General features: G+C 39.5%; 1 protein-coding gene across 5 annotated transcripts in view; it reads left to right on the top strand.

The window, feature by feature from the left end:
• Positions 1–26,935, top strand: part of ADD3 (adducin 3) — a 140,852-nt gene extending 113,917 nt beyond the window's left edge. For 4 of the 5 annotated variants that reach the window (XM_048505171.1, XM_048505173.1, XM_048505170.1 and 1 more), the window contains 14 exons: positions 3,739–3,959; positions 8,371–8,509; positions 10,075–10,226; positions 10,398–10,478; positions 11,984–12,133; positions 14,042–14,185; positions 14,273–14,371; positions 15,126–15,308; positions 16,442–16,699; positions 17,852–17,971; positions 20,775–20,864; positions 22,548–22,671; positions 24,732–24,827; positions 25,400–26,935. In XM_048505171.1, the coding sequence (XP_048361128.1) occupies positions 3,765–3,959; positions 8,371–8,509; positions 10,075–10,226; positions 10,398–10,478; positions 11,984–12,133; positions 14,042–14,185; positions 14,273–14,371; positions 15,126–15,308; positions 16,442–16,699; positions 17,852–17,971; positions 20,775–20,864; positions 22,548–22,671; positions 24,732–24,827; positions 25,400–25,695 (2,127 nt within the window). In that variant the 5' untranslated portion in view covers positions 3,739–3,764 and the 3' untranslated portion in view covers positions 25,696–26,935. The remainder of the gene's footprint in view (positions 1–3,738; positions 3,960–8,370; positions 8,510–10,074; positions 10,227–10,397; positions 10,479–11,983; positions 12,134–14,041; positions 14,186–14,272; positions 14,372–15,125; positions 15,309–16,441; positions 16,700–17,851; positions 17,972–20,774; positions 20,865–22,547; positions 22,672–24,731; positions 24,828–25,399) is intronic. The other variant, XM_048505174.1, reaches the window with a different exon arrangement.
• Positions 26,936–27,507: the final 572 nt, after the last annotated feature.

Genomic DNA, 27,507 nt, shown 5'->3' with positions numbered 1-27,507 from the left:
CACCTTTTCTCCGACGACTAAAAGCCTTCGACAATACATTGTAAAATGGCCGTTTCAAAGTTGAGAAAGATTTTTAAGCTGATGTGCTATTTTTACAAGAAATGCTTATAATAGCAAAGGATAAGGATTACCTGTTTAAGGATTGGGCTGGTGAGGTATATGTTGCTGCAATAGACCCCACACATTTTATCTTCTTCAAGAAGGGAACCAATCATTTGCTTGTCCTGTCAGTTTTTCCTGCCTTTTCCCTTTCAGGGACTAAGGTGCTTCAGGTTACATTTGGTTGATAGTACTTCCCCTCAGCCCAGTCAGAAGGTGAAAGATACCCATTGACTTTATTGCTTTCCAGGCACTCCCTTCACTTAGGCACTCTAAAATAAATACTGGAGGCAGATTTGCACCGGGCTCCATTTTCTCTAGCTATACCTCTGAACCTGCTGTGTTCCCCTGCACCCTTGCCCCCAAGCATTAATCTCAGATTTCAAGCCTCCAGAATGTGTTTATTTTAACAGTTCAAGTTCCAACAGTCAAGACTTGGAATGTCCCTGTTTTATTTTCATCAGCACTGCCCAAAACACCTCAGGTCCTGGGCTCTCTCAGGTTTTAATCCTATTCAATCATTTTCCACAGTATTGCCTGTGCCTGGGAGTGGAACTTTGCTTTGTCCCAGGAAGATTGCTCCTCTTATCATTGCCAGAGAGTCAATTTTTCCTATAACTAGCCCCTCTAAATCCATGGCAATTTGCACTTGGATTTCTTCCTTGAGCCCAATATCTTTTTTCCTATGAGAAGTGCTGGCCTTTTCTCCGGCTGTCCTTGGACTTCTCTCTTTTGGAACTGTAACTATTACTATCTCAACATTCTGTTCTCTTCCTGCTATCACTCACCTCTTTATTTCCTAGGCTTCTTAAATTCTGTGTGCTTGAGAGTACAATTATTATTTTTGATCCTTTAATAAAGTTGTGAACCTTTACGTTTCAATTCTGGTTTTGACTAGGTTGTTTGAGGGATTAACTTCTGTATACACTGGTAGAGATCCCCTACCCACGGCTCACATTGCCAGTCTGTTTCAGGCAGTTCCCCCAGCTTATTAAAGGAACAAACCAAACCAATTTAGATAACACTACTGCCTATCTTGCCATGTATGCAGGTAGCATCACTGAAGCTAAGGTTCATTTGGAGCTGCCGCTTTCCAGCAGCAAGCCACTTCGGGCGCTGCTAGCAAACCCACCCTCTGGTGCCCTAGGCGCCCTATGTCTGCCTAATGGGAGGGCTAGCTCTTCTTGTTCCTCTATTTTGGCACATTTAAAGTAAAATACATTTTTCTGTTTCTCTTAAAGATAATTTCAGAACTTCTGCATTTTATTTATCTTATGGACTTCTATGTGCTCTTGTTTATGTCAATAAATACTTCAGCATTTCTCTGTAGTTGTTTCTTAGTGCATTTATCATAATGCACAAGGAAACCGCCTTGTAATATCTGTACATTCTAGGAATTAATTAGATATTTTAATATTCTATCTAGTATTGAACCAGTGATAGTCTGTGGACAAGCCTTGTGTTAAAATTTGAACACATTACTACTTGTAACTCAATTCTTTACAAATAATTTGTCACATTTACCTTCTGCTGTTTTAGAAGGGAAATATCAAAAGATACCTTACGCTGCAAGGTTATGTTCTTGCTCTCTGAAGTCTGTAGAAACTATAGAGCAGTGATGGCAAACCTTTTTGAGACCGAGTGCCCAAATTGCAACCTAAATCCCACTTATTTATCACAAAGTGCCCCAGCTTACGGCGGTTGCTTAACACTGAATACTTTTAAGAGCTTTTAGTTTAGAAAAAAACTGAAACTGGCTCCCTCTTCCTCTGCCCCACTTCCACTTTCGAGGCCTCCAAGCAAGTCCCACACTGAAGATGCTCCTGTTCCTCTCCTAAAAGCATATCTGCCTCCTCTGCACCCCCCTCCCGGACGTAGCTTCACCACAGAGCACTGGGCCCACAGCCCGCCAGATGTGTGTGTGGGGGTGTGTGTGATTTTCCGCCCACCACATGATGAACTCTGTGTGCGCGTGCCCACAGAGAGGGCTCCGAGTGCCACCTCTGGCACCCGTGCCATAGGTTCGCCATCACTGCTATAGAGCATATGTTATTAAAGTGTCCCCTTTATGAAGAGGCAAGGAAAAAATGCCTGTCACATCTACTACACGAAATGACATATTGTTCTGATAAAGTTTGTGTGAAAACCTATTACAAGATAAGAAGGAGAATATTACTAAATGGGTAGCAAAATCTGTCTATTCATTATGAAAAAGAAAAAATGATCTGAATATGGTATCCCCCTTAGATATTTTTATTTTGTTTAGTATTCTTATGCTGTTTGGTGTGTTTACAAAGTATAATGATATACAGAGGGATAGTGCTGGAATACGGGAGAGAGATCTGCATTCTTGTTTTGTTTGTAGATATTTTAGAGTTTTGTAATATATCTGGTCATTGACTGTAAATAAAGTCTTCTTCTTCTACAAATAATTTGAAGATAATTTCCAGCCTTTTACAAGTTGGTTTATATTAAGGGCTGTTGAGGGCTAAGGCACCCTCTGTTGCCAGCAAGAATTTGCGGCAGCTTGGTTTTGCTATCATGTTTCTGAAATTATAAACCTGCTTGGAAATAGTGAAACTGATGCATTTATTTTCTTGGGTAAATTAATTTACCAACCTTTTTCTCTATTTTAATAGATGGTAATTACTTTGTTTTCTTGTTTATTTATTTAAAACAATTCTGTGCAGCTATTCCACCTACATAGATCCCAAAAGTGACAAACAGAAAAACATTTCAGTGAAAATTTTTTTCAAAATAAAGTATATATAAAAATTAAATGAAAACGTATAAATACACAAACCAGTAAAAGTTACTGGGATTATGCCAAACAGAACAAAAATACTTTACCTGCTGGTGAAAAACAACAATAGAGGGATCTAAACAAATCTCTCCGGGTAGGGAGTTCCAAAGCTTTGGCTTCATGACTGAGAAGACCTTTTGCTGCTTGTCACCCATACAGCCTCAGATGGCAAGGGCACCTGAAGGGGGGCTACCAAAGATGACCAGAACATACCTGATGTATAATGATTAAGTCCTTATTGAATTGTTGTCTTATGTGGGGCCTGTGCAATACGGTGATGGCTATTGCCCACTTGCTTTTGTTGTATTACCATGTGACTGTTAATGTATTTTATGCACCACTTTGACCCACGCTTAGGAGGGCAGTATGAGGTAAATATCAAATCAAAATCAAATCAAAATATGTGTAAGTTCATATGGGAGAAGATGGTCCTTCAAGTAAACTGGCCCTTAAGTTGTTTAAGGTTCTAAAGGTCAATATCAGCATCTAGTATGGAACTCAGAAGCCAATTTGGACCCAGTGTCAGTAGAACAAGTCTGAAGATGTAACATTTCAATACATTTTTAATGTGGGAGGGTTCTTCCCCCTAAATTCCCCCAGGAAAAATGAAAATTTGGGGAGAAATTGGAATGTATATAATACAAACTTACAATTAACTATTGTATTAAGAGCAGGAAGGGCATAATTTATAACAGCATCTAAAATTGTTCTATGTATCATATTTATGTGTTTTTTTCTTTGCCCTCTTCAGGAAAGAAAGAAGGTTTGCGTACACTTTGAAGGTTTGGATTTTTTAAAAATGTCATTAAATATCTGCTGGCTCCTTATTGTTCCAGGTGAAGAGAGTAATCCAGATTGAAGTATGAGTGCTGAGATGAGCCAGGGGGTAATCACAACCCCTCCACCTCCTAGCGTGCCTCACAAGGAGAGATATTTTGTCCGCATAAATGAAAATGACCCTGACTATATCCGCGAAAGAGCCATGTCTCCTGACCTGAGGCAAGACTTCAATATGATGGAACAAAGGAAGAGAGTCACCCAGATACTGCAGAGTCCTGTGAGTAGGATTAAAGGAGGGTAAAGAAACAAGTGTTCCTTAATTTTCAGCATTTTGCATTCAATTGTATTTCTGTGTGTGCCTGTTTTTTAAAAAAGAAAAAAAATCTGAAAAGGAGAAGAGTCATCTTGGGCTACATAATATCTACAAGGCCCAAGAACTCTTCACCAGAATCATCAGTGGATAGTTTGTATTGTATTTATTTGCACAATTTTGATGTGCAAACAAACAGTCCTTTATTCAGAGGTCTACTTTTTTCTTCTCTTCTTAATGCTATACTTCATTAACACCACAAAAGTAGCACCAGCTTCACGCTGGCATTTGGCTTCCTTTAAAGATCGGGAGATGGCCCAGGGGGGGGGGTTAATAGGAAGGAGGGGGTGATCCACTGACTATACATATTCTGTTAAGATATTCACATGCAGATTAGTGTTTAATTCTTATTTTAAACTCTGTTATTAAAAGCTGTCTCAAATGCCTTAGTAAGGTTTGGTTTGTTTAAAAAGCCTAATTGTTCAGTCTGCCTTTTCCTGCAAACCAAGTCAGTGACATAAAGGCATTTGATGCAACCTTTGCTATTGGAAATTGTGTTAGAACACCAGATTTATACTGTATTGTGAGATCAGTGCACAATAGCTTTAGACAAGCCTGTTGATTCTTTTAGAAGTCTAAGGGAGATCAACACATTATAGTAAGAAATATTTTTTTAACAATCCTGTGCTTATTTTATTTTTTTCCACCACATATCTGGTTAAGTTGTACTGTGTACAAAGAAATCGCCTTCCCCTTATCCTTAGGTTTGGCTACACTGGCTTGGTGTGTGTGTGCGGTAATGGGTCATGCCCAGCAAGGCATTCACTGTTGAAAATGTCTGAAGGCATTTAATCTCTGGGATCACCCATAACTTCTTAGGTTTGTCTTTTCTGGTGTTCAAATTAATTGATCCCACTCCGCCAACCAATTGACTAGTTTCTCGTATGTCGTGTCTTCAAAGAAATGTCATGCAATATATTTCTGTTACGTCGTGGATTCAGTATCTTTGGTGCCACTTCCAAATAAAAACACTATTGTGGCATAACTTTACTAAGGAATTACTCTGTAGCAGATGTATGTGGCCTATACACTGAAGAATACCAGAATGCTAAAGAGAGAAATTTTCTTTATCCAGCTTTAATGGGATTAGAAAAAAATCATGATGATCACAAGCTGAAAAGATAATTGAAGAAGATGACCCCATGGTCTCCAACTTCTGGCAGCCTGGTCAGAAATAAACAGAACCAGGACAGAAGAGGCAGACTAACAATTGTGGGAGAGGGCAGCAAAGCATGGAGTTTAAATGGAAGGTGGGATAAATTGGGAGGAGGCTAATGAAGGAGGGGCATGGTGGCCACCAGGGAAACAGCTTCAGGAGAGCAGAGCCTTAAGGCAGCTGAAACAGCTGAAGACACGCACTGGGCATGGGACAAGAGTGACTGGAGGCATCAGAAGGAGCCACTGAGGGAAGGACTGAAAAGGCCTTAGCCATGTCAGAGGCAAGAGAGGATTCACAGCCGGGGGGAGCAGAAGACAAGGCCCAGGAAGATAACTGTGAAAGAGAAAGAGCTCATGCAGCAGAACTAGGGAGAGCGAACAGCAGCTGGAGAGAATTAGACCCACTTCCAGAGGACCTTACAGCTAAAGGAAGGGACTCAGGTACAGAGGACCAGAATAACTTCTGAAAATAAGGTTCAACATTGCAAGCTGTGGCTGATGAAGAACATGGAGGGAAACCCCTGTTGGCTAGCCCATGAGGTACCCCTGGTCCGTGGCTGGTTGGACTTTAACAATCTCATACAAGCAGCTAAAATACTAGTTAAATACAAAAACAGTTTGTAGTAGTTTGGGGAAGGTCTTAAAAACACTTCTAAGAAACTTTTTAACCTAAACCTATTTGTTCGTTTGTTTATTTGTTTTGATATCCCACCCCTCTCCTTTTGGGATTAGGGTGGCATACAACTGTGACGGATTAGATGTTGAAATGATTAATTTGAAAAGTTGCAGTTCAGCCAGAGCAGGAGCACCAAGGGTTAACCAGAAATCAACCTGATTGGCTGGCTGAAAAGCAGTAGCCAGGAGCCACCGAGAGGATGTGCTCTCCCTTGTAAAAGCAGAGCAAGCTTGTCAGAGAGAGATTGAAAATATTTTGAAGCAGCAGGGGCATTCCAGGGTGGGGGTGGGCGCCACCGCAGCAGGGGCGCAGGGCACATTGGGCGCAGTTCCCCCTTGCTCCACCCCTGCCTTCGACAATGCAAGTCATGTCATCATTTTACAAGAGCAGAATTTGGCCTGCTAGATGTCTTAGCTACTCTGAAGCCAATGCTGTACTCCATTAAAACAGTAAATAAATGTATCTGACAGGATGAGGACAATCATGAGGACAGAAAAATTGGTATACACTTCTCAGTTATAATTTTGTCACTTTTAGGAATTCGGTGAACAAAAATTCATTGAAAGCGTGTTTCCTGTCTTAATCAAATTTCAATAGAGCTACTATATAAATAGTTGCTTAATAGTAGTATCTGTGCTTCTCAAAATGTGTGCCTTCATGTCTTTTCTTTCTATCTTGAGTTTCTTAACATTGGGCCACCAAAGGGATAAATCCAATTGTCCGGTGCTGAGCCAAAAAAATAACAAGCCTCAAAATTCATTACGCTTTATCTCCTGGTGTAAGAAAGATCGAGAAGCACCAATGAAATAACAGAAAAACATATTCCATCAGCTTCTGCAGTATAAGCCCTGAAAGAGGAATTCCTGAGTGCCAGAAAGCCTCTACTAGATAATCCTTTGAATGGCACTGAACATATACACTTTACCACCTTTGTTGCAAGACAGAGTAAGACCCATTCACATGTGCAGTGACTTCTATCCTAGAGTGCATGTATGGAATCTTAAAACCCTTCTCCCCCTATGTATGCAGGTGTTCATGCCTGTATTTTTACTGAGTAGCCTTTCAGGTAACATGTGAACATTTTTAGCTTAAGTTCTAATATTGGCCCATACCATAGCAGTTATTTCAGTGGCTTATCTACTCAGCTCAAGAAATTCCTGAAATGTGAAGAGAGCCTTTTTATTTAAACACACACACACACCCCACTTTTTAAGGCACTAGCGAACTGAGGCAGGTTAAACATAAAAACAAAGATATATTGAACACAAAAATGGAATTAAGAGATATTTCAATAGATTGAAATCAGGGAGGAGTAAACTATATATAATCTTTATTTTCTATTACATGTTTAGAGATTTTGAAAATCTTCTAAGATGTTATAAGAGAGGTTTGTTTCCCATGATGGTACAAACTTGTCATACATACATAAAACCTTTATTAGGCATAATACCAATATAACAAACAGCATTATCCAGACAAATGTTCCATACATAAAATCATCACAGGTATACAAACTTGTCTTGAATTATTGAAGTGTTTCTGGGTTCTTGCAGGCTGGTACCGTTTCTTTCAGTACACCCTCCTTATTTTCTTTTAGATGCCCACTTTACACAAATCTTCCTTGTTAGGTAACTTAAACAGACTAATACATCAGACAGGGAATCCCCCTTTCTGACTGGCTTAGGAATTCTTCTATCTACTAGAAAATATGTTTCCCCTCGCCTTTTATTCACAGTAATTGGACAGTCTCTCTCTCTCTACTATTTCACGTCAGCCTTGACCAAAATAAAATTCCTGTTCTATTTGTGTATCTCTGTTCGCAGTGTATGCTAACACACAGTATATTTTAGATCAGATTCATTCTCTGACTAAAATTCCCTCAGAGTAGATTTTCCACATTCACCATTAAGGACCTTGTGTTCACTGTCAGGAATCCAAACCCAAAATCTGTTCAACCTTTTCCTTCTTAGGGAGATACCTCCTCCTCATTGTTACTTGGTTAGTTGGTTGCTCCACCAATTGGAGTGCAGGTCATCTTACCCAGTCAGAGTGCTGTCCTGCTTTCTTCTCTTTTTGTTTTTGGCTGAGCTTTTATCCTAGCTGCATTTTTAAATCTTATTTACCTGTGCAATTTGTTACTTATATTAATTAGGTTTGGCACATTCTTAGGGTCCATTTAACAAGCTGCTACCTCAGTTTCACAGCCTGTATTCCAGAGACATAAGTTCCTCCACCAGGAGTTCCATAATGCTTCTCTTCCTAGTAAAACCTACTTGGGACCGTCAGTTTATCCTTGCCCAATTAATGGACAAGCCATTTGAACCCTGTGCAAATGTCATCTAAGTTTCCTCAAAACAGATTCAGATTCAACTATATTTTGATCTTGAAGTAGTAAGTTAAAAGTACCCATCTTGTTGGTAAAATGAACATGATTGCCTGATTCTGCTTGAAGGTATGCTTACAAAGACGATAATATATTTTCAGGCTTTTCGGGAAGACCTGGAATCTCTCATACATGAACAAATGAAGAAAGGCAATAACCCAACTGGACTGCTTGCATTGCAACAGATTGCTGACTACATTATGGCGAGTTCTTTTGCAGGGTTTTCTTCATCTCCCCTAAGTGAGTAAAACTTTGTATGCAACTAGTGTTCCTTTTTAATAACTAAAATAGCAAACATTATTTGTAACAGCAAAAAGGACTGATCTGTTCCTTTACAGAGAACTCATATTTGTTCAAAGGAAGAGCAAGCTAGGGAAGAAACAATTTAGGGGCTATATGAAGCCTATTTTATTTTAGGCTTTGAAATGACTATTTTGGTAAAATTCTGTGTGTCATACTTTTGCTTTTTCAAATTTCTGTTCCTCATGATCCCAGACGTATATGTAATACCAAAAAAGACCGAATGTTCTATTCAAATTGTCCCTTGTGCATTTATTAAGAGGAGGGGCAGATTGGCTGTGAGGCCAATGAAGAAAATCTTGGTGGGCTCCTGACCACTTTGAAGAGAAAAAGAATTTGGATTTATACCCAGCTTTTTTCAACCAGAAGGAGTCCCAAAACAGCTTACAAATTCCTTCCCTTCTCCCCATAACAGATAACTTTTGAGGTAGGTGGGGCTGAGAGAGTTCTGAGTGAACTGTGATTAGCCCAAGGTCACCCAGCAGATTTCAAGTGGATGAGTGGGGAAACAAACTTGGTTCACTAGATTAGAGATTTCTGCTCATGTGGAGAAGTGGGGCATCAAACCCTGTTCTCCAGATTGAAGTCCATCTGCAGTTAACCACTACACCAGATTTGCCCAAGCAAGGGGTGACCTTCATAGCTACCACTGCGCTGAACCAGCAGCACTTACAGCCACCAATCTGATGAGCTGACAACACTCGCCTTGTATAAAGCAAAGTTCCTGTGGAGAGGCTAAGTCACCAGGAGCAACATGGTTGCATGGGTCCAATGCAGAGCAGATGACTGGTGGCAGCTCACATGCACTGCATGGGATCTGGGCTCCCAGCTTACTCACAGCAATAACAACTCCCCTGAACAGGGTTAAGCAGCCAGCCAGCGGGGGTCTAGTGGTAGCACCCTTTCCAGGACCCTTTTTGCTTCCCAGTCTGCCTATGATTAAATAAATAGTTCTTTCACTTTTTTCTTCTACATTTATGCCTTTTGTAATGAATTATTTGTTAATAAACAAATTAACAGGAGAATGTTAAAGGAGTCCAGAAAAAGGGGGTTTGTGAAGCATGTTGTTGTGTTCAGTTGTAAATAGTGTTTCAAGACGCTTGCCTGCGTCATCTACTTTAATCATAGCCATATCTTCCTAGAAAGTCGGAAAATGAATGTTGGGAATGCTGGCTTAATTGTTGAGCATCTGCTTTGCATATAGAAGATTCAGTCCCTGGGATCTTCAGTTAAAGAAGGTTGAGGTAGTTAGTGATGTGAAAACTTCTGTTCTGGAGGGCACCTGCCAGTCAAAGTAGACAATACTTCTCTTGATAAATTCAGTATATCAAGTATAAGAACGCTTTATCTGCTCATGTTTTACTATACCTAAAATGATGGTTAGAAAGGTATTTGAAATCACAGTTGTGTTAACAGTTTCTAGATCAATTTTAACTTAAGATCTGTATTTTTCCTTAGAAGAGAAAGTTGTTATCTTGTTTGTTCATTTGTTAAAACTACTTTAGGCCTCGGAATGGTTACACCCATCAATGACTTACCTGGAATAGACACTGCTGCATTTGTAAAGGGCGAAAAACTTATTCGTTGTAAATTAGCCAGCTTGTACAGGTTGACTGATTTATTTGGATGGGCACACTTGGCTAATTCATATGTCACAGTAAGTATCTGGTGTTCTTCATTCATTCATATTTGTGTGTAATCTATAGGACTTAAAGCATAAATGTGCTTTGGAACATATTCTTTAAGCCCTGTAGATTAAATGTGTTTTCCTGGAATTAAACATACCTCTGGCTAATATATCAGTAATCTTTTCCCATTTTGTTTCCAGGTAAGAGTAAGCAAAGAACATGATCATATTCTTATCCTCCCAAAAGGCCTATCATTTTCTGAAGCTTCTGCTTCCAATTTGGTATGTGCTTTCTAGCAACTTATAATTTCATAGATTTAGTTACACATATTTCTTTATTTGTCTCCGTATACAATTTTGAATGGGGAGGAAATGTGTCCCAGTGAAAGTTACTTGCGTTATTTCCAGACTTAGAGCACTTTCAATTCATTTCAAGTTCGTCTGGGATTGTTTCTATTTAGCTGTATCTCTACCAACTTTAAAGCATGCCATATTTAATTTATCAATTAGTGATTACCATATCATTCTTTTAATTCCTATGGTTCATTTATCATTATGTTGATCCAAGGTCTTTGAGCAGTATTTATTAAGTTAGCTAGTCTTATGCTACTGTCTAGAAATGTAATCAAGCCAGACATACTTAAAAATTGCTTCCACGTGTACTGTATAGATTACTGTATTATATACATTACTATACTGTAGAAAATGATTTCTGTTAGTACTGTATTATATACATTACTATACTGTAGAAAATGATTTCTGTTAGTACTATATCTGTTTCTCTTTATGAGATTCTCCCTCTGAGGGTCTTTTTAAATTTAAATTTTGTTAGAATACTATTTTAAAAATTCTTGAGACAGAACCCATTCAAATTATTTTAAAGTAGTACATCAAGCTCACCTAAATCTGTCAAGAATTGTTTGGTTACTTTCATTTAAGGTTGACAATATAATTAATTTATTTGTTTCTATGCTACCTTTCCACCTAAACAGGTCCCCAAGGCAGCAAACATTAAAACATTTTAATGTTTAATTACACACAAAAACAACAACCAGGGAGGTATGCCAATAACAGTCAGGCAACCCCAACAAAACAATAGTCTTCAACTGCTGGTGAAAGACTATTATAAAGTAAGATAGAAAAATCTATATGGGGTAGGAGTTCCAAAATTTTGGGGTCACGACTAAAACCTTTTTTTTAGATTGTGACCCACCAAGCCTCAGATCTGGGCTGAACATGAAATGGGGCCTCCAAAGATGACCAAAGTGGACAAGTGTAGGCTGCCCTTAACGTTATGCTGGCCTCAAGTCACATAGGGCTTTAAAGGTCAATACCAGCACCTTGAATTGGGTCCGGAAGAAAACTGAGAGCTGGTATAAATGGAACAAAACTGGAGCAATATGATTCTTACAACCTGCTCTAGTCAGCATGTTGGCCTCAACATTCCACATCAATTGTAGCTTCTGGACAGTCTTTAAGAGTAGAGTTCATTGCAACAATGTAATCCAGTTAATATATGTCACATGGTATATGCCGCAATGGCAGCTTTCCTGCTCAGGAAGTTCCTCAACTGGTTAAAGTCACCAGTGTCACCTGTTTATCTAACAGAAGGCCCAGTCTAGCAGCACCTCCATGCTCCAAACCTTCTGCTTTAGGGGGAGTGCAGCTTTATCCAGAAGACACCCCAATTCCTGGATCAAACCTTTACCCCACTAGTAGTACCTCTGTTTGTTTTGGGATTAAGTTTCACATTGTTAGTCCTGATTAGAGCTGGCTTGTTTTTCCAGGTAAAAGTAAATATCATAGGCGATGTAGTTGACCAGGGGAGCACCAACCTAAGCATTGACAGTACAGGGTTCAGTCCTCACGCTGCCATCTACTCCATGCGTCCTGATGTTCGATGTGTGATCCACGTACACACTCCAGCAACAGCAGCTGTAAGTCTGTTTTTTGTAATATGTTGTAAAGCAGAAAGAACTTCAGTATCCATAATGAATGCAAAGCATATCTTGTCTTACAGTCTGTTTTGGGAATGGTTTGGGTTGTGAACTCTTAAGTATCTAGCAAGACAATAGTGCTTGATTGAGGTGTCTCATTTATACAAGATTTTGGTGAACAACTTTCAACTATATATTTGCCAGGTTCTCATGTATTTTTTAGTAGTACAAAACATGAGATCATTTCCATGTTAACCTTGAATTGAGCCATCTGGGGGTTCATTTCAGTTGTATGGAAGTGTTTATAATGCAGTCATGCTGTTTTTTCTTTAGCCTTCATATTTAAGAATCAAAGTCTGCTATCGGCAACGTTTCTCTTATTAAGTATAATGTATATAATATACTGAAGAGGACAGCTAGCAGTGGAAATATAATTATATAAAGAATATCCTTCCCAAGATTCTGCATGTTCAACTCTGAATTGGTCTATATTTAGATATGTATTTTTTCAATAGTCTAACAAGAAATAATTGAATTCTGATTTTTTTGTGACATGTCATTTAACAACAAGTTGGTAAATAAGATAAAGGTTCAAACCACAAAATCTGGATCAGGCCAAATCTCTGACTGCAATCTTTATTGTGGGGGCTTCAGTTGTGTTTGTTGATGCATATTACTGAATCACTAAGTATTTTTGGTGAATGTGTATGTTAGGCACGTATGATTGCGATCTCAAAAAATGAGCCAGGGTCTATGTCCTTACTGTAAAATGTACTACAGCAGTGGCGTAGGAGGTTAAGAGCTCGTATATCTAATCTGGAGGAACCGGATTTGATTCCCAGCTCTGCCGCCTGAGCTGTGGAGGCTTATCTGCGGAATTCAGATTAGCCTGTACACTCCCACACACGCCAGCTGGGTGACCTTGGGCTAGTCACAGCTTCTCGGAGCTCTCTCAGCCCCACCTACCTCACAGGGTGTTTGTTGTGAGGAGGGAAGGGCAAGGAGATTGTAAGCCCCTTTGAGTCTCCCGCAGGAGAGAAAGGGGGGCTATAAATCCAAACTCTTCTATATAAAGCATTCTGTTTTGCATAACTTCCAGAATTTTAATTGTGAGCATTGAAGAAATGCATTTACTTGAAACCAACCAAATTCTCACATCCTGTAGTTTTATGCCTTTTGTTATGTTATGTTAAATTTAATTTGTATACCGCCCTCCCCTGAAGGGCTCAGGTGCTATACTTGTTTCAAAACTGATCTAGTAATAGCTCATCCATAAAGCTTCTGCAAACCTTTGATTGATTAGGATTATTGCTGTACTAGATTGGAATAGCTACTAATGAGGTCAACAGAGCGAGTACTTTAATACTTGTCTTACAGCCCGATCTGGAGGGGGGGAATTGGCTCTTGAAGCCAGCACTGGGCTGCGTCAGCACATTTACCCATTCTACTGGCCTAAGGGGCACGTACAGTGGCGGGGAGGGCAAATTGGGAGGTAGGCAGGCCCCACGTAGCTCCGCAGTGCCCAACCCGGAAGGGCCTGTGCCCTCCCAGAGCCACACCAGTTTAAAGCTATATGGTAGCATGGCTGGGATTGGGCTTGGGCGTTCCCAGGGGTGGAGCTGACTTAAGTCAGCTGCCACCAGGCTTTAGGACCAGGAACGTCCCTGATGCAGGCCTTGGACTTATGCCACCCTTTGAGTGGCATAAGTCCATTTAGCCCAATGGAGGCCTTTCAGGTGGTTGGGGCGTTTCTGGAGCTTGTGACCTTCCCATATCACCTGGAAGCCCTCTGGAGGTAATGTGGCAAGGGTTCTGTCCCCAGCCACCAGAGCCCTCTGAATTGGGCTGTAAGATCTTAATTTTTTTTCTAATTTCTTCCACCTGTCAAATGTCATTTCTTTGAAACAGGTTTCTTCTATGAAGTGTGGTATCCTTCCAATTTCTCAGGAGGCTCTGATTCTAGGAGATGTTGCCTATTACAATTACCAAGGATCTCTGGATGAACAGGAAGAGAGAATTCAACTCCAGAAAGTTCTTGGACCAAGCTGTAAGGTATTCTGCTCTAATCAATATTTTTGTTGTAGACTTCCAGTATTTTTTCAGTTTCTGCCACTTATTGTTAGTGTCTCTGTTTCTTAGGTCCTGGTCTTGAGAAACCACGGGGTAGTAGCACTAGGAGAGACATTAGAAGAGGCCTTCCACTACATCTACAATGTACAAATAGCTTGTGAAACACAGGTGAGAGAGATGTGTATGAAGCACTATATAAATGTGATACACTTGTGTAAGTAGTCTTCAAGCTTTCGTAGCAGGATATTTCAATTAATTAATGATGATTTGTGAGTTAGAAGCAGGTTTTGTATTCTTGCTGTTGTCTAGCATTTATTAATTTATTGGAATTTATACCCCGCCCTATACAGAGGTCTCAGGGTGGCTTACAAAATTAAAAACAACAGTAAAAACATCATCATATGAAAGCATCATAAAAACCATAGTACCACCCACCCACATACTTTCCCCTACCCCAGACTGACTGTCTCCATAGATGGCATCGAAGTGGTCAAAAGCAAAAGACCTGGGTGAATAGGAAGGTCTTCTTCAGAAACCAAAACCCATAAAGACAAATTTCCACAGAGATGCTGTTCCATAGTCTGGGGCCAGTCATGGAGAAAGTCATCCCATGTACTCCCTCCCCACCTCAACAGGAAAAGGGACCACCAGGAGAGGCACCCCCACCCCCTCTCAAGCTCAGTGCTGGGCAGGTTCAAATGGTCACAGGCAGTATGAACAGTAGTGTGTTAGTTTCCAGTCACGATATAGAAGCGTGATTCAGGGGTTTCCCTAGAATTTAGTTTATGTTGAAGCATACATAGTAGGGATAATTTTTGTGCATGTTATCAGCAGGAAAATAATAATGATGAACCATTTCAGGAAGGATATTGTTCAGTCTTCAACTATTACTGAACAGATTACTGAGTAATTTCTGTTACAGGTGCATGCCCTGGCTGGAGCAGGTGGCGTGGACAATCTCCTTATCCTAGACTTGCAGAAATATAAACCTTTCACACACCATGTCGCAGCAGCTGGAGGAGGGGGCGTTAATATGGCTTCTCAGTTCAAATGGAAAGTTGGAGAACAAGAGTTTGAAGCATTAATGAGGATGATGGACAACCTGGTGGGTGCCCAAGTCTAACCTGAAGTTCTCCGTGCTGTGAATTTCTTTCCTCTACGGGCTTGTGCCATAAAAAAACTTGGGATTTTTTTCCTCTCAACCAAAAATAGATTTCATCCAACATTTAGTATACGTTTAGTTGTAAATTGCTGGTGTGAGAGCTGTGCCATTTTTCAAATCACTTACATAAAAGTTGTCATAAAGAAGGCAGGTCTTCAGGCTCCTGCTTCTGATACAAGCAGTATCCTTTCTTCCTACTTCTACTACTGTGGAACACTTTTTACATATACTTTTCATACTTAAAAATGATACGATTTTGCACTTAACATGGAGATAAAACAAGAAATCTGTATATAGGTTGTGTGTCTGTGTTTATTATATATATCTACAGCTTTTACTATTTCCACCTTTAGTAGATTGTGCACATGCTCAGGTTTTTATATACAGAAGTACTTTCTGTATGTGGCAAGGTTGATCTGTTCAGTCGCCCTGACCATCAGACTGGGTTTCTTGCCTTTGTCGCCATCAAAAGACTGGAGCAGTTAGCGAAGAACTTCCGGCCCAAATGAGAACCATCAATACTAGGCTTCATCTTGTTCTGAAAAGTCAAAAGATATTTAGCTGAGTATTTACAGAGCTGATACTACAACATTGTACCCCTTTCCTATTTCTTTTTATTTGTTAGAATCTATCTCCCCTGAATTCTTGCAAACCTTTTTTGTAAGTTTCATGTCCCTTTTCCCAAGGTCTGTGCTATACAGGATGTCCATTGCCAGGCAAAAATCATAAGATGGTTCTAGAACCTCTGTCTATTCATCAAGACCAATGATGGCCTATAGTTGGTGGTATTGCTTGCTGTTCAGCCTGCACAATATGTGTCTTCTCCAAGAAGAAGCACCAAAGACTACTCCAATAAAATTTCCTCTTTGGCATTTAGCAGCAAGGATTAATGCAGTGTTAGGTGTAGTTTAGCTGGAATTTTCATTCTTAGTATCGACCTGTATGGTGTTTTGACAACAGTTTTGTCAGAAAATAATCTGTCATCCAAGATTAAGTTTACATGAGTAGTTTTCAGTTGTTGAAAACAGCATAAGCTTTTTGCATTGACTAAATATATTTTTCCAACTCTTGCGCAGGGTTACAGAACTGGCTATGCTTATCGGCAGCCTGTAGTGCGGGAGAAACCCAGACACAAGAGTGATGTTGAGATTCCAGCCACCGTGACTGCCTTTTCCTTTGAGGATGATTCAGTCCCAATTTCCCCTCTCAAATTCCTAGCACAGAAACAGCAACGGGAGAAGACAAGATGGTTGAACTCCCCAAATGCATATTTGAAAGTGGATGTTCCTGAAGAATCTCGAAATGGAGAAACAAGTCCCCGGACTAAAACCACAGTAGGTAGCTTCTGCATGTGGGTATTCATCATTCTAAAAAAGGAAGGAACAGGGCTATTCTGGGATTATTTATGTTCTATAAAGAATTGTTTTAATGCCCTTTACCTATTCTTTCTGACTTGGGTTAGCCAGAGAGAGTTAGTTATCTTAGGTAATGTCATCTGGATTGAAGAAAACAGTTGTGAAATCTGTTCTGAAAAGAATCTCACTTGGGTCTTAAAGTGCTGGATCCAGTGGTCAATAAACTTTTATTGGCCAAGGTGTTCAAGCAAGAAACAGAGAGTTGTTACCAGGATAAGTTGTGGTACATGTGAATGAATATTCCTTCACAAGTGCACTTCCAGATTTGCATGTACGAATTATTCAATTTCTACAATGTTATATATAGTTTTCATAGGTGGCTGAAGAGACGGATATAAAGATGAGGGGAGGGTTGTAAGTAAACCCACTGCTGGACATTTTGAATGCCATTGATTTAGTAATGTCATCCTAGATAAGGGAAACATTATTTTCAGGAGGGCAGCACAATTTTGCAGCATAGTATTGTATAAAGAAGAATAATCTCCCAACTCTTCAAAGAATAGGATTTACATTCTTAACATGTCCAAAGAGTCCAGGTAAAAGCTGAGTCTTATGCAAATTAGCTGTCACTTTCCCAGACCATAAATGGAACTTCAAAAGAACAGGTCCACCTTGTGGTGGTTTAACAATTCATATCTGCGTTTAATTTTTATCAGCAGCTCTCAGTGAGTAGTCTTATGAAAAAAATTACATTAAAGGTACAGTTCTAATGACCTGCAGTTGAAAGGGAGCTTTATCATTAGGGTAGCGAATCAAGAAATTTCTTGATTTTTGAGGTCTCAGTATAATATTTTAAAATGCAGAAACTACTAATGTTTAGGAAATATTTTTGTTTCTCTGAGAAAATTTCACACAGTGAAGTAAAAATACCTAAAATTGATAAAAGAGAGAAATTTTGCATCAAATTAATATTCTTGATATCTTATGCTGAGAAACCAAGCTTGCCTAAGTACACCCTGTATAACCATTGCTCAGAAACACTCTATTCCCTTTTCCAACCATGCTCATTCCCCTAAATACAATAATCTCTTTTCCTATAGTATTTAAATGGCTTTGTTGTTCTTTCCCTAGTGGATAAAAGCTGAAGATTCATCTAAACTTAGTGGAGGAACTCCAATAAAAATAGAAGATCCAAACCAATTTGTTCCTATGAATACAAATCCGAGTGATGTGCTGGAAAAGAGGAATAAGGTAAGGCAGTTTTCATGAAAAGTACATTGCTTTTGTCTTAACAGCAGTCTTTATAGGCCATTAATTAATCTATCCCGCTTGTCTGAGAAGCGGAAACATATTAAAATCTGTTTAGTGCCTCCTAATATATAACACAGTTTTTCTTCAGTTTAGCCTGACATTGGTAGTTTGAAAGTAATCTTTCTTTTAAAATACTTGGTTTCTTTTGAATAATGCTATTCATTTCAAATTCTCCAGAGAAAATGCTTATTTTGATTATGAAACAAGTCTTTAAAGAAAGATTTTTTTCTTGGCTGTTTTTAACAAGATGCCATTTTTTAGATTTTTCCCTTCATATTTGTCTTTTGAGGTAGAAGTAGGCAGTAGCCGAAATCCCACTGTTTACCTGTTCTGTTCCTACTGATGCAGGCTTGACAAAGGCAGTGAGGAAGAATATACAAGAGCTTCTTTGTAAAGCCAGCCTCAGTCTGTTGGCTTTTTCCCCCAGGGCATTCTTTAATTCTCATGCCAGTTCTGACTCCACCCATGGATTGTTCTGCCAGATATGCAGTGTTTCGTCCAAAAGTTCTGGGAATTTCTTATTTTGCATCTGCTACTGATCAAAAGGCTACACCACTCTCCCTTCCTTGGAAAGGATCGACATAGCTCTGTTGCCCAGGCATTATTGTCCATTCTAGACGTGCAGCTTTTCCAGGCATTTACAATCTCAAAGTGGGAAGTTGTTTTCCAGTTATAATATCTGAGATGTCACTAGATGTGCATGCCATATAGCTATAGTCAGGGAAGCTGGCTACAATCGAGGACAAGAGAATGGTGCAATTACAGAGATTGTGTCTGGATCTGGAAGCACTTTAATGGCAACAGAGTCGGCAGGACTGCACTTCACAAAAGTGGGTAACAACAGTGCCTGGAATTGAGGCCAGAACTAGAACCAGCTGAAAGTACAGAGTGGCGTAGTGGTTAAGAGCAAGTGAACTTTAATCTGGAGAACTGGGTTTAATTTCCCACCTTACACCTGAGCAACAGACTCTTTATCTGGTGTATCTGATTTGTTACCATGCTCCTACACACAAAGCCTGGGTTAGTCACAGTTCTTCAGAACTGTCTAAGCCCCACCCACCTCACAAGATGTCCATTGTGGGGGGAGGAAGGGAAAGGCGTTTGTAAGCCCCTTTGAGTTTCCTTACAGGAGAGAAAGAAAGGGGGTATAAATCCAACCCTTCTTCTAATGGCTCTGCATAGATTCTAGGGCTGAAGGAATACAATGACTGAATAGTGCCGAATGCATGTTGCTTTGCTTACGTGGGTGTTCTCAGTGTTCCACCAAACTCATTAGGAAATCTTTACTAGCAAAGTGCGTAGAAAGTAAAACTAATTACACCAGGACTGCTTCCACACAAATGATTCTCTGTGTAGCACTCTTTGCAGCTGGAAATGCAGAGGTGTTTGCAGTGGCATCTATTTCCTTTCCTCTAATGGAGAGAAATCAGTAATTTGACAGATCGCTCTAGCAGTTTAGCAGTGTAACAGTGATCTATTACTATATACTAGTTCCTAATTTTCATTTTTAAAAAGAGCTGCATAGTTATAAGTCATAGTGACTTCACAACAAGAAGAGCTATACCCATTTCAACATAAAGATCTCAGGAGATGTATGAATTAATCTGCCACATCTTCCTGTATCTTCTTTATGTTGAAATGCTCCACTACGGTCATAGTGACTGCCTCTCCTCACCATTTCTGATTCACTTTTAGCATTAGAGAATCTTATTCAAGCACTGCATTAGTCCAATTTTAGTATATGTGCTGCCGAAGCGAGCACCACTGCATTAGTCAAAACCGTTAGTCACTGCATTGTTAAACATTGAACTTTGAAAAAAGAGCATTTATATTGCTCCGGGCAGCTATTACCAAAACTTGCCTTTTTGTAAAGTTGCTCCTGCCATTTTGTTTCCCCCGGTAGGAACAAGAAACAAAACGGCAGGCGCAGCTTTTCAAAAAGGCAAATCTTGCTAATAGCTGTCCAGAGCAATATAAATTTTCGAAGTTCGATGTTTAACAATGCAGGGAGTGAAGGTCTTGACGAAAGCAGCACTTAAATAAGATTATCTAACGCTAAAAGAGGATCTGCACTATTTTCAGCAGCAGAAACATACTGCTTTCATTTCCACTGCAGACTGCACTTAGATCTTTCTGTTGGAAAGAGATTTACTTGTTTTAAATTAATTCTGGAGACTAATATATTGCTGCAGTAGATGGTTATGATGTTATAAAGCTACAGTGAAGTAGCAATTCCCAATTTTTAAGACCCACCACTGTGACACAGGGAAATGGCAGTCAGAGGAACTGAGGCAAAAGAAAATGGTGCCTGTCCATAGAACCTGAAAAAAATCTACACTTTCCCAGCTGCAGTGGCCATAGGCACTGTGACAGCCATCTTTCTAATTAAAATTGCAATTAAGTGGAGGAAAATATGTAAGCCAGGATAAATAGAGAACAATATTATGTGGATGCTCTAAGAAGCCAAGGCTGAGAAAAACTTCCCCATGATAACAGGCATACTATTCAAATTCCATTCCCAAATGCCTGTTAAAGGCAGCATTTAGAACACTTCGTGTTTCCTTTTTAAGGATTTGTAAGCATTTCAAATTTTAGAGAAACTAGAATAAAAGTGAGCCAGCAAAACAGATTGTTGAAACATTATTAGTCTTGCACAACAGGTCTGGAATTCCTAATCCATGTTGGTAGACTTTGAACAGAGACATGGGAAGTTTTGAAAACCCTTTTGTTTTTCTCTTTTCAGATTCGAGAGCAAAATCGGTATGACTTAAAGACTGCAGGACCACAGTCTCAGTTACTTGCTGGAATTGTGGTAGATAAGAAGCCAAGTACTGTAAGTGCAGCTGTGATTAAAGATTAATGCTTACCTTTTGAAAGATGTTTACATTTAAAGTTTCCAGAGTCATGCAAATGTATTCCCTTGTTTCCATCAGTCTCTTCAACATAGAAGTAAGATACAGTTATGTGAAAGAAAGTATTGGTTATAGTCTTTTTAAGAAATAGGGAAGCATTCATTTATGCTTACCGTATATACGCACGTATAAGCCGAGGCACCCAATTTTACCTAAAAAAACTGGGACATTTTATTGACTCGCGTATAAGCTGAGGTGGGAAAGATCCATCAGGAGGCAGGGTGCTGAGCTGGCAAAGGAGCCACAGCTGGAGGAAAGGAGCACCCCAGAAGCCTATGGGAGGCTTTTTAAGGAGGGGCGAGGCGACGTGCACGGGTCTGGGGAGAGGGAAAGTGGCTGAAGGCAGGAGAAAGCGAAGCAGAGAATGCCTTGTCCCCCTCTCTAACTCAGCTTTCTTTTTTGCAGGCTCTAAGTTTAAGGCGTGGTTTCAGGGAAGCTGCCGGCTTTCTTTCTTGCAGGCTCTAAGTCTACAGGGAAGCTGCCGCTCGGGGCAGCCTATTCTATGGTTTTCTTAAAAGGGCCGAACGGCAGCTTCCCTGTAGACTTAGAGCCTGCAAGAAAGAAAGCCGGCAGCTTCCCTGAAACCACACCTTAAACTTAGAGCCTGCAAAAAAGAAAGCTGAGTTAGAGAGGGGGACGAGGCTTCGCGATGCATGAGTAAGTACTGTGGCTCCGCGCGGGGTGTGTGTGTGACCCGCGGGGGGCATTTTTCAGCCTAAAAAAAGGCTGAAAAATTCGGCTTATACGCGAGTTGATACGGTATATGGTTTTTAGAATTAAATAGAATTGTGTCACTTCTTTCAATTTAGCTACCATGCAAACAAGTAGATTTTGTATAGATATTAGGGAAAATAATCTCAACTTCTGGCAAAAGTAGATAATATTTGGTAGAGCCCTACGGGGGTTGGGCGGTATATAAGTTTGAAAAATAAATTATAAAAATAAAATAGATCTGTAATCTTTAGCAATTTTTCAAGATGCTGAAGTAATTGGGATAGTCTTAGTGGGATTAACCCTTTATTCAGTGTCATTTTCCAGATCCAGATCCCTCCCACTATTTGCCCGGTGGATGTCCATATGTTGGAGATTTATTTTCAGCATGACATAGCAAGGGAGGGGGCTGGAGCCCTGGGCAGCACTTGGGCAAGTCATGTAGGGGTCGCCACCACTCCCTCACAACTGTGTCCCACCTTCAATCTCCATGAGGATTTCAGTTCCCCATGATATAGTTGAATACGGTTAAATGTTGATCTGGGCAGCATTTATCTAGGCTCACCCCACCCCAAACTCCACATGGAGTTCAGAAGTGGGGGGTGCCTGTACAATGCTTGGCTTGCCTTGGCCGGTTCTAGCTTTAAACTGCAGAGTTTGATCCTGTGTTGAACTGAGCAGTCAAGCTGACTGTCTCTGCCCCACAAGTTCATGTCAGTTTAAAGTAGACATGCTGTGTTGATAAGGGCACCCTGCATTTGTTCAATAATCCAGTTCCCATTAAATGAAATAATTTGTATCCTACAGATTAACTGCTTCGTTCTTTCTTATTCATGAGATTGCCAACTGTAGGAAATTTGCCTTCTGCATTTTATTTTATTTTTCCTTTCCAGCCCATGCAATTTGAAGAAGATGAACATGTTGCACCTGCCCCTCCCAACCCATTTAGCCATCTCACAGAAAAGGAACTGGAAGAATACAAGCGGACAATTGAACACAAACAACAAGGAATTGAGGGTCAGTTTTCTAATCACCTAAATACTTCCATCAAAAGTTTATGTTTAGGGGGAGTGAATGATTTTGAATATTTTAAATTCCCAAACTAAGGGACATTTGTAAACAGCAGCTACAGCCGTAATTCTACGTTTAAAAATCCTGTTCATTTAATTATGTGCTTGGGGAACTCCTATTGCAATATGTCTAAAGTGTGTGCAGGTATATATCTGGGGAGAAACAATGAGTTCTAAACTTGAGCACATTTAAAATTAACACCCAATGTTCCCCAGTTCTCTTCTTAATTTCTCTTTGCAGTGTGTTGATAACAATGTGCAGAGTTCTTGAGACATTGGTTTAAGAGTTTAAGACCCATATCCTGAAGAATCGTGAACCTCACATAACCCAAATAATCTACTTAGATTAAGAACTGAAAAGAACAGAAATAATGTATAGAGTATTGACTTCTGGGGCCATTTTTATCAATTGGTTCTTTAGTTTCCAAAGATTTTCACCACGGTATTCGTCATAATATAACTTCAGAAAACCAACCATTACTGAAACCTTGATTACTTAAAAGTGTTATCTGGCTTATGTGTGAGTAGATATATAAAGAATGTATTCTAGCATTCTGCTAAAGCCTGATAGTTTCTGTATGCACATGTGCACGCACACATACATAGTCACACCCTTCATTCTACATATACTGTTTTCTTCTTTAATGATAATATTACGGGTGGTTTTTTTCTGGAATAGGTCTTCTATCCCCTTCTACTCCACAATATTTTTAGATGAGAGAGCAACCCTGTGCTTCTCATCAAATGCCACAAGTTCCTTGATTGTGTCTGCTCTCAGGTCCTAGTAGCAATCTCCTCTACTACCCTCCAATACATTCTGAGTCTGTCATTCTCCTGTGACTTCTTTTCTGATATGTTTTAAATATGCCCGAATTTGTCTTTCTTAAAAAAAATGACCCAGTGTGCCCCCTAACTATTATCTCAAGTGTCCTCTTTGTCCTTTATATTTAATCTCCTACAGCGTACTAACTTGTTACATTTCATAGTTCTGGAAAAAAAAGATTATTACATATATTTAGTTGTGTCTTCTGTACAATTGTATCACTTTTGTATGTATTCTTATAAACCATTATAAAAGTATTGTGACCAAACTGGGGAGATCTGTCAGTAGTTCTACCTAGCATTTTCAAAAGATAAATTGCAGCCATTGCAGGCACCAATTTCAGTTAGGACCTCCATTGCACAATACCATTAATTAGACAGGCACCCTTCTCTTTGCCTGTCTTTTTCCACTTCTTCTTCCAGAGACAATAAGACCAGTTTTAATAGGCAAAACTGTCCTGGGGGGAAAGAATTAGACCCCTCCTTCTCCAATCTGAATATTAATTGAAGGTCCCTGTAGCTGCAATTTGCTTTTCAAAAAAGCTGGAAGACCTGTCTATGGATCTTCTGAGATTATGTCTAATTTGGCCCTTTAAAAAAGAAGAACTGCATAGTTTGTTCATCAGCGTAATCAGCAAAGATAAAAGGTAAGAAAGTGTAAATCATTTCTTAAGACAGACTTTCTGGCAATAGTCTTTTCTATTGCCTCAGTCGTCATATTATGGCTAGCAATTTTCTAATGTGCCCATTTCTTATTTTTGAAAGCATAAAGATTCAAAGGTAAAAATACTACATTTCCACAATCTTTCCATCCACCATCATTAAAAAGCATCTGATTAGGGTTCTTTAATAATGCTGCCTTCCTTGCTGTTGTCTAACATTAGTGTTTCCAGAACTAATGCTGCATAGACTGTTCTTTTTGTTTTCCGTTATAACAGTTCCATAGTTAAATAAAAGTTCATTTGCATGGAATGCTTTCTTCTAAATATCTTAGGCCATCTTTGGCATTTTATGCATTTCATAATTGTAGGTTATTCATAGAGTATTACCCTGTGTAGTGACATGAGCATGACTAAGTCAGTTCTAGCTGAATTGCTTGTGTTGTATGCGCTAACATACATGGATCCTTTTTCTGCTTAGTTTACTTTGGCATGGCTTTTACTAACTCAAACTCTTGTTCTACAGATGCTGATCAGGAATTATTCTCAGATGATGGGTCATCTGTTTCACAAATACCTTCTCAAACCCAGTCCCCGCAAAATGTCCCTGACAAATTAGAAGGTATTCCATGCAATGTCCTGTAAAATATCATGAGCCTCATACCAATCCATACCAATTATTTTTAAATTTCTTAGATCGGAGAAGGAAAATATAGTTTTCCTCCTTTGTCATTTATGGAAACCGGAACTATTTATGTTGACGTTCACATAGTTAGTATTTGGGGATTTATCAAAACCCAGGCACCCAGTATCCTCCCATGATCCTCCCGCTATAAAATTTTGTATCTTTCAGAATGATTTACAAGACGCTTTTCTAACACCATGTAGATCTACTGTTCGTGCCCTAACTTTTCACTTTTTGGAAAAAAACATCCATACTTCTTCTCCAGCGCTATCCATTTATATTGGCTTATGGCAGCAGGTTACTATAACAAGCCACAATGTTGCTGTGGTCTGATTTTCACTGTGTACAGTTTGATAGTTGAAAACATCAACTGTAGATGTCTGTTACTAATATTCACAAGTTAGGTTCTTCAACAAAAAAGGGGAAATTGGGACTGACTAGTTTTACTGGAATTTGAATTTCACTATGAAACTGCAAAGAGTGAAACGCCTGTTCTCCTTTTGTTCTAGAAAATCATGATGATTATCTTCAGGATTCTACCCTCATCTCTCTGGATATCCCAGGTGTGGTGATGAATGGCAAGGAGGATGCACATGATGTGGAAGAGGATCTCTCACATAGAGTCAGCCAGTTAACCACTAGTACTGTAGAGAATGTAGAAATTACCATTAAAACTTCTGAAAAGATTGAGGAGGCCCTTTCCCCTGAGGGATCCCCTTCCAAGTCACCATCAAAGAAAAAGAAGAAATTCCGTACTCCATCTTTCCTGAAAAAGAGCAAAAAGAAGGAAAAGATGGAAGCCTGAGTGCAACTCACACTGAGGCTACATTGCACATTTCAAACCCATGTTTTAATCAGCCATTAACTTGGTCAGTTTAAGGTAGGGTTGTGTAGTAAACTGGGCCTTAACCTAAGAATAGAACTGGAAGATACTAGAGACCACTTTATGTCAATTAAGCAAAGAATTCATCTCTCAACTAGTATGAATAAAATCACTTCGAGGGTTTGAAATATTGAATATTCCACCATAAACTGGCAGAGGTTCCAGTACAGCACTATTTTAATACATACTCCTTTGCAGTAGAAAATTACACCTGGAATTTTTTCTGGAGTAGAGAATCTGCAGTACAATTTCACTAAGGTAGCTGTTGAATTATCATGTAATGTTTGTTTAATCTGCCTCATTGAGTAATTGGATGATACTTCTTGGTATTGTGATTTTTGACTATAGCATTTGTTTTGGCCCCACTGCGGAGGGTGCTTCTTACCACATTTGTCAAGAGTTGGTCATCTATAATTATTAGACACTGGCACATAATAATATTAGAGGGAGAAAACTGTAAAAGGAATTGCATTTGGAATTTTACAGATTGCATTCATCACCAATAACTTTTGCCAAATACTTCATTTTAGTAAGATATAATTTTTGAAAACTTTTTTTATTCTATCAGGTGGGGGATACAGAGAAAGCCCTTATTTTTCAATAAAGGGGATTTTATACGCTTGACATTAATAACTTAGTTTAACTATGGCAAAAGAGAAAAAAACAAATTTTATATGTTGATACTTTTGTATACCACTCAGTATAAAGTATTATAGGCATGTAAACCAAGTATTTTAACACTAGAGATTATTAAGGATGCTTGGTTGTAGAGTATACTTAAATGTAATTCAGAAGCTCTGATACCAGATGTGGAAAACATAACTGGATTCAGGTTTAAATCTTGCTCTATTTTTTCCTCATGGTATTACTATTGAATGAAGAAAAATAATCTTGTTAACGCAGGGCCTTTTTCAGGAGATCAGCTCAAAGCATGTCCCAACTGCATTTTAGCCCTTGTGGGTCCTCCCAATTGATTCAGAGAGCCATCATGGCATAGTAATTAAGAGCAGGCAGACTAATCTGAAAAATAGGGTTGGATTCCCTACTTCTCCATGTGAGAAGTGGTCTTATCTGGTGAACTGGATTTGTTTCCCTGCTCCTTCACACAAGACCTGCTGGGCGACCTTGAGCTAGTCACAGTTTACTCAGAACTCTCTCAGCCCCACCTACCTCAGCTGTCTGTTGTGGGAAGGGGAAGGGAAAAGGAGTTTGTAAACCGCCTTGAGACTCCTTACAAGAGAGAAAGGTGGGGTATAAATCCAAACTCTTCTTCTTCTTTTCTTCAGCTATAAAGTCTCAAGGCAAAGGCTTGATAAACTTAGTGGCCAGATCTGAAACCACCTTTTGCTTTGATGCTTCAGTTCAGCTCCCATGTGATTTCCATGGGATGGAGAGAGTACTTTTGCCACTCTTCATCAATACTATCGCAGACAATATCTGGGCCTGTGACTATGCAACCCCAGACAGCCACTCCACATTGCAGTGGCCCCTCTGATTGGGGAAAGATTTATGTTTTCACAGAAACCCCAGTGTTGTCATAATAGTGGAGGGAGAATGCAGAATCCTCACAACAGAAGTGCTGCCTGGAGGACTGAAGTCTGGATCCTGTGCAACAGGATGGCGTTGCACTATGAACTTATCACCTAGATAGGCCTGTAAACAAATGAAGGAGACAAAACTGCGAAAGGGAAAGTGAAATGGGAAGAAAAAGAGGTGGAGATAAAGGCTGTAATA

The sequence above is a fragment of the Sphaerodactylus townsendi genome, linkage group LG08 (genome assembly GCF_021028975.2).
Source record: "Sphaerodactylus townsendi isolate TG3544 linkage group LG08, MPM_Stown_v2.3, whole genome shotgun sequence".
Taxonomy (NCBI): domain Eukaryota; kingdom Metazoa; phylum Chordata; class Lepidosauria; order Squamata; family Sphaerodactylidae; genus Sphaerodactylus; species Sphaerodactylus townsendi.
Note: the sequence above shows the minus strand (reverse complement) of the source record. Positions and strands in the feature narration are given on the sequence as shown.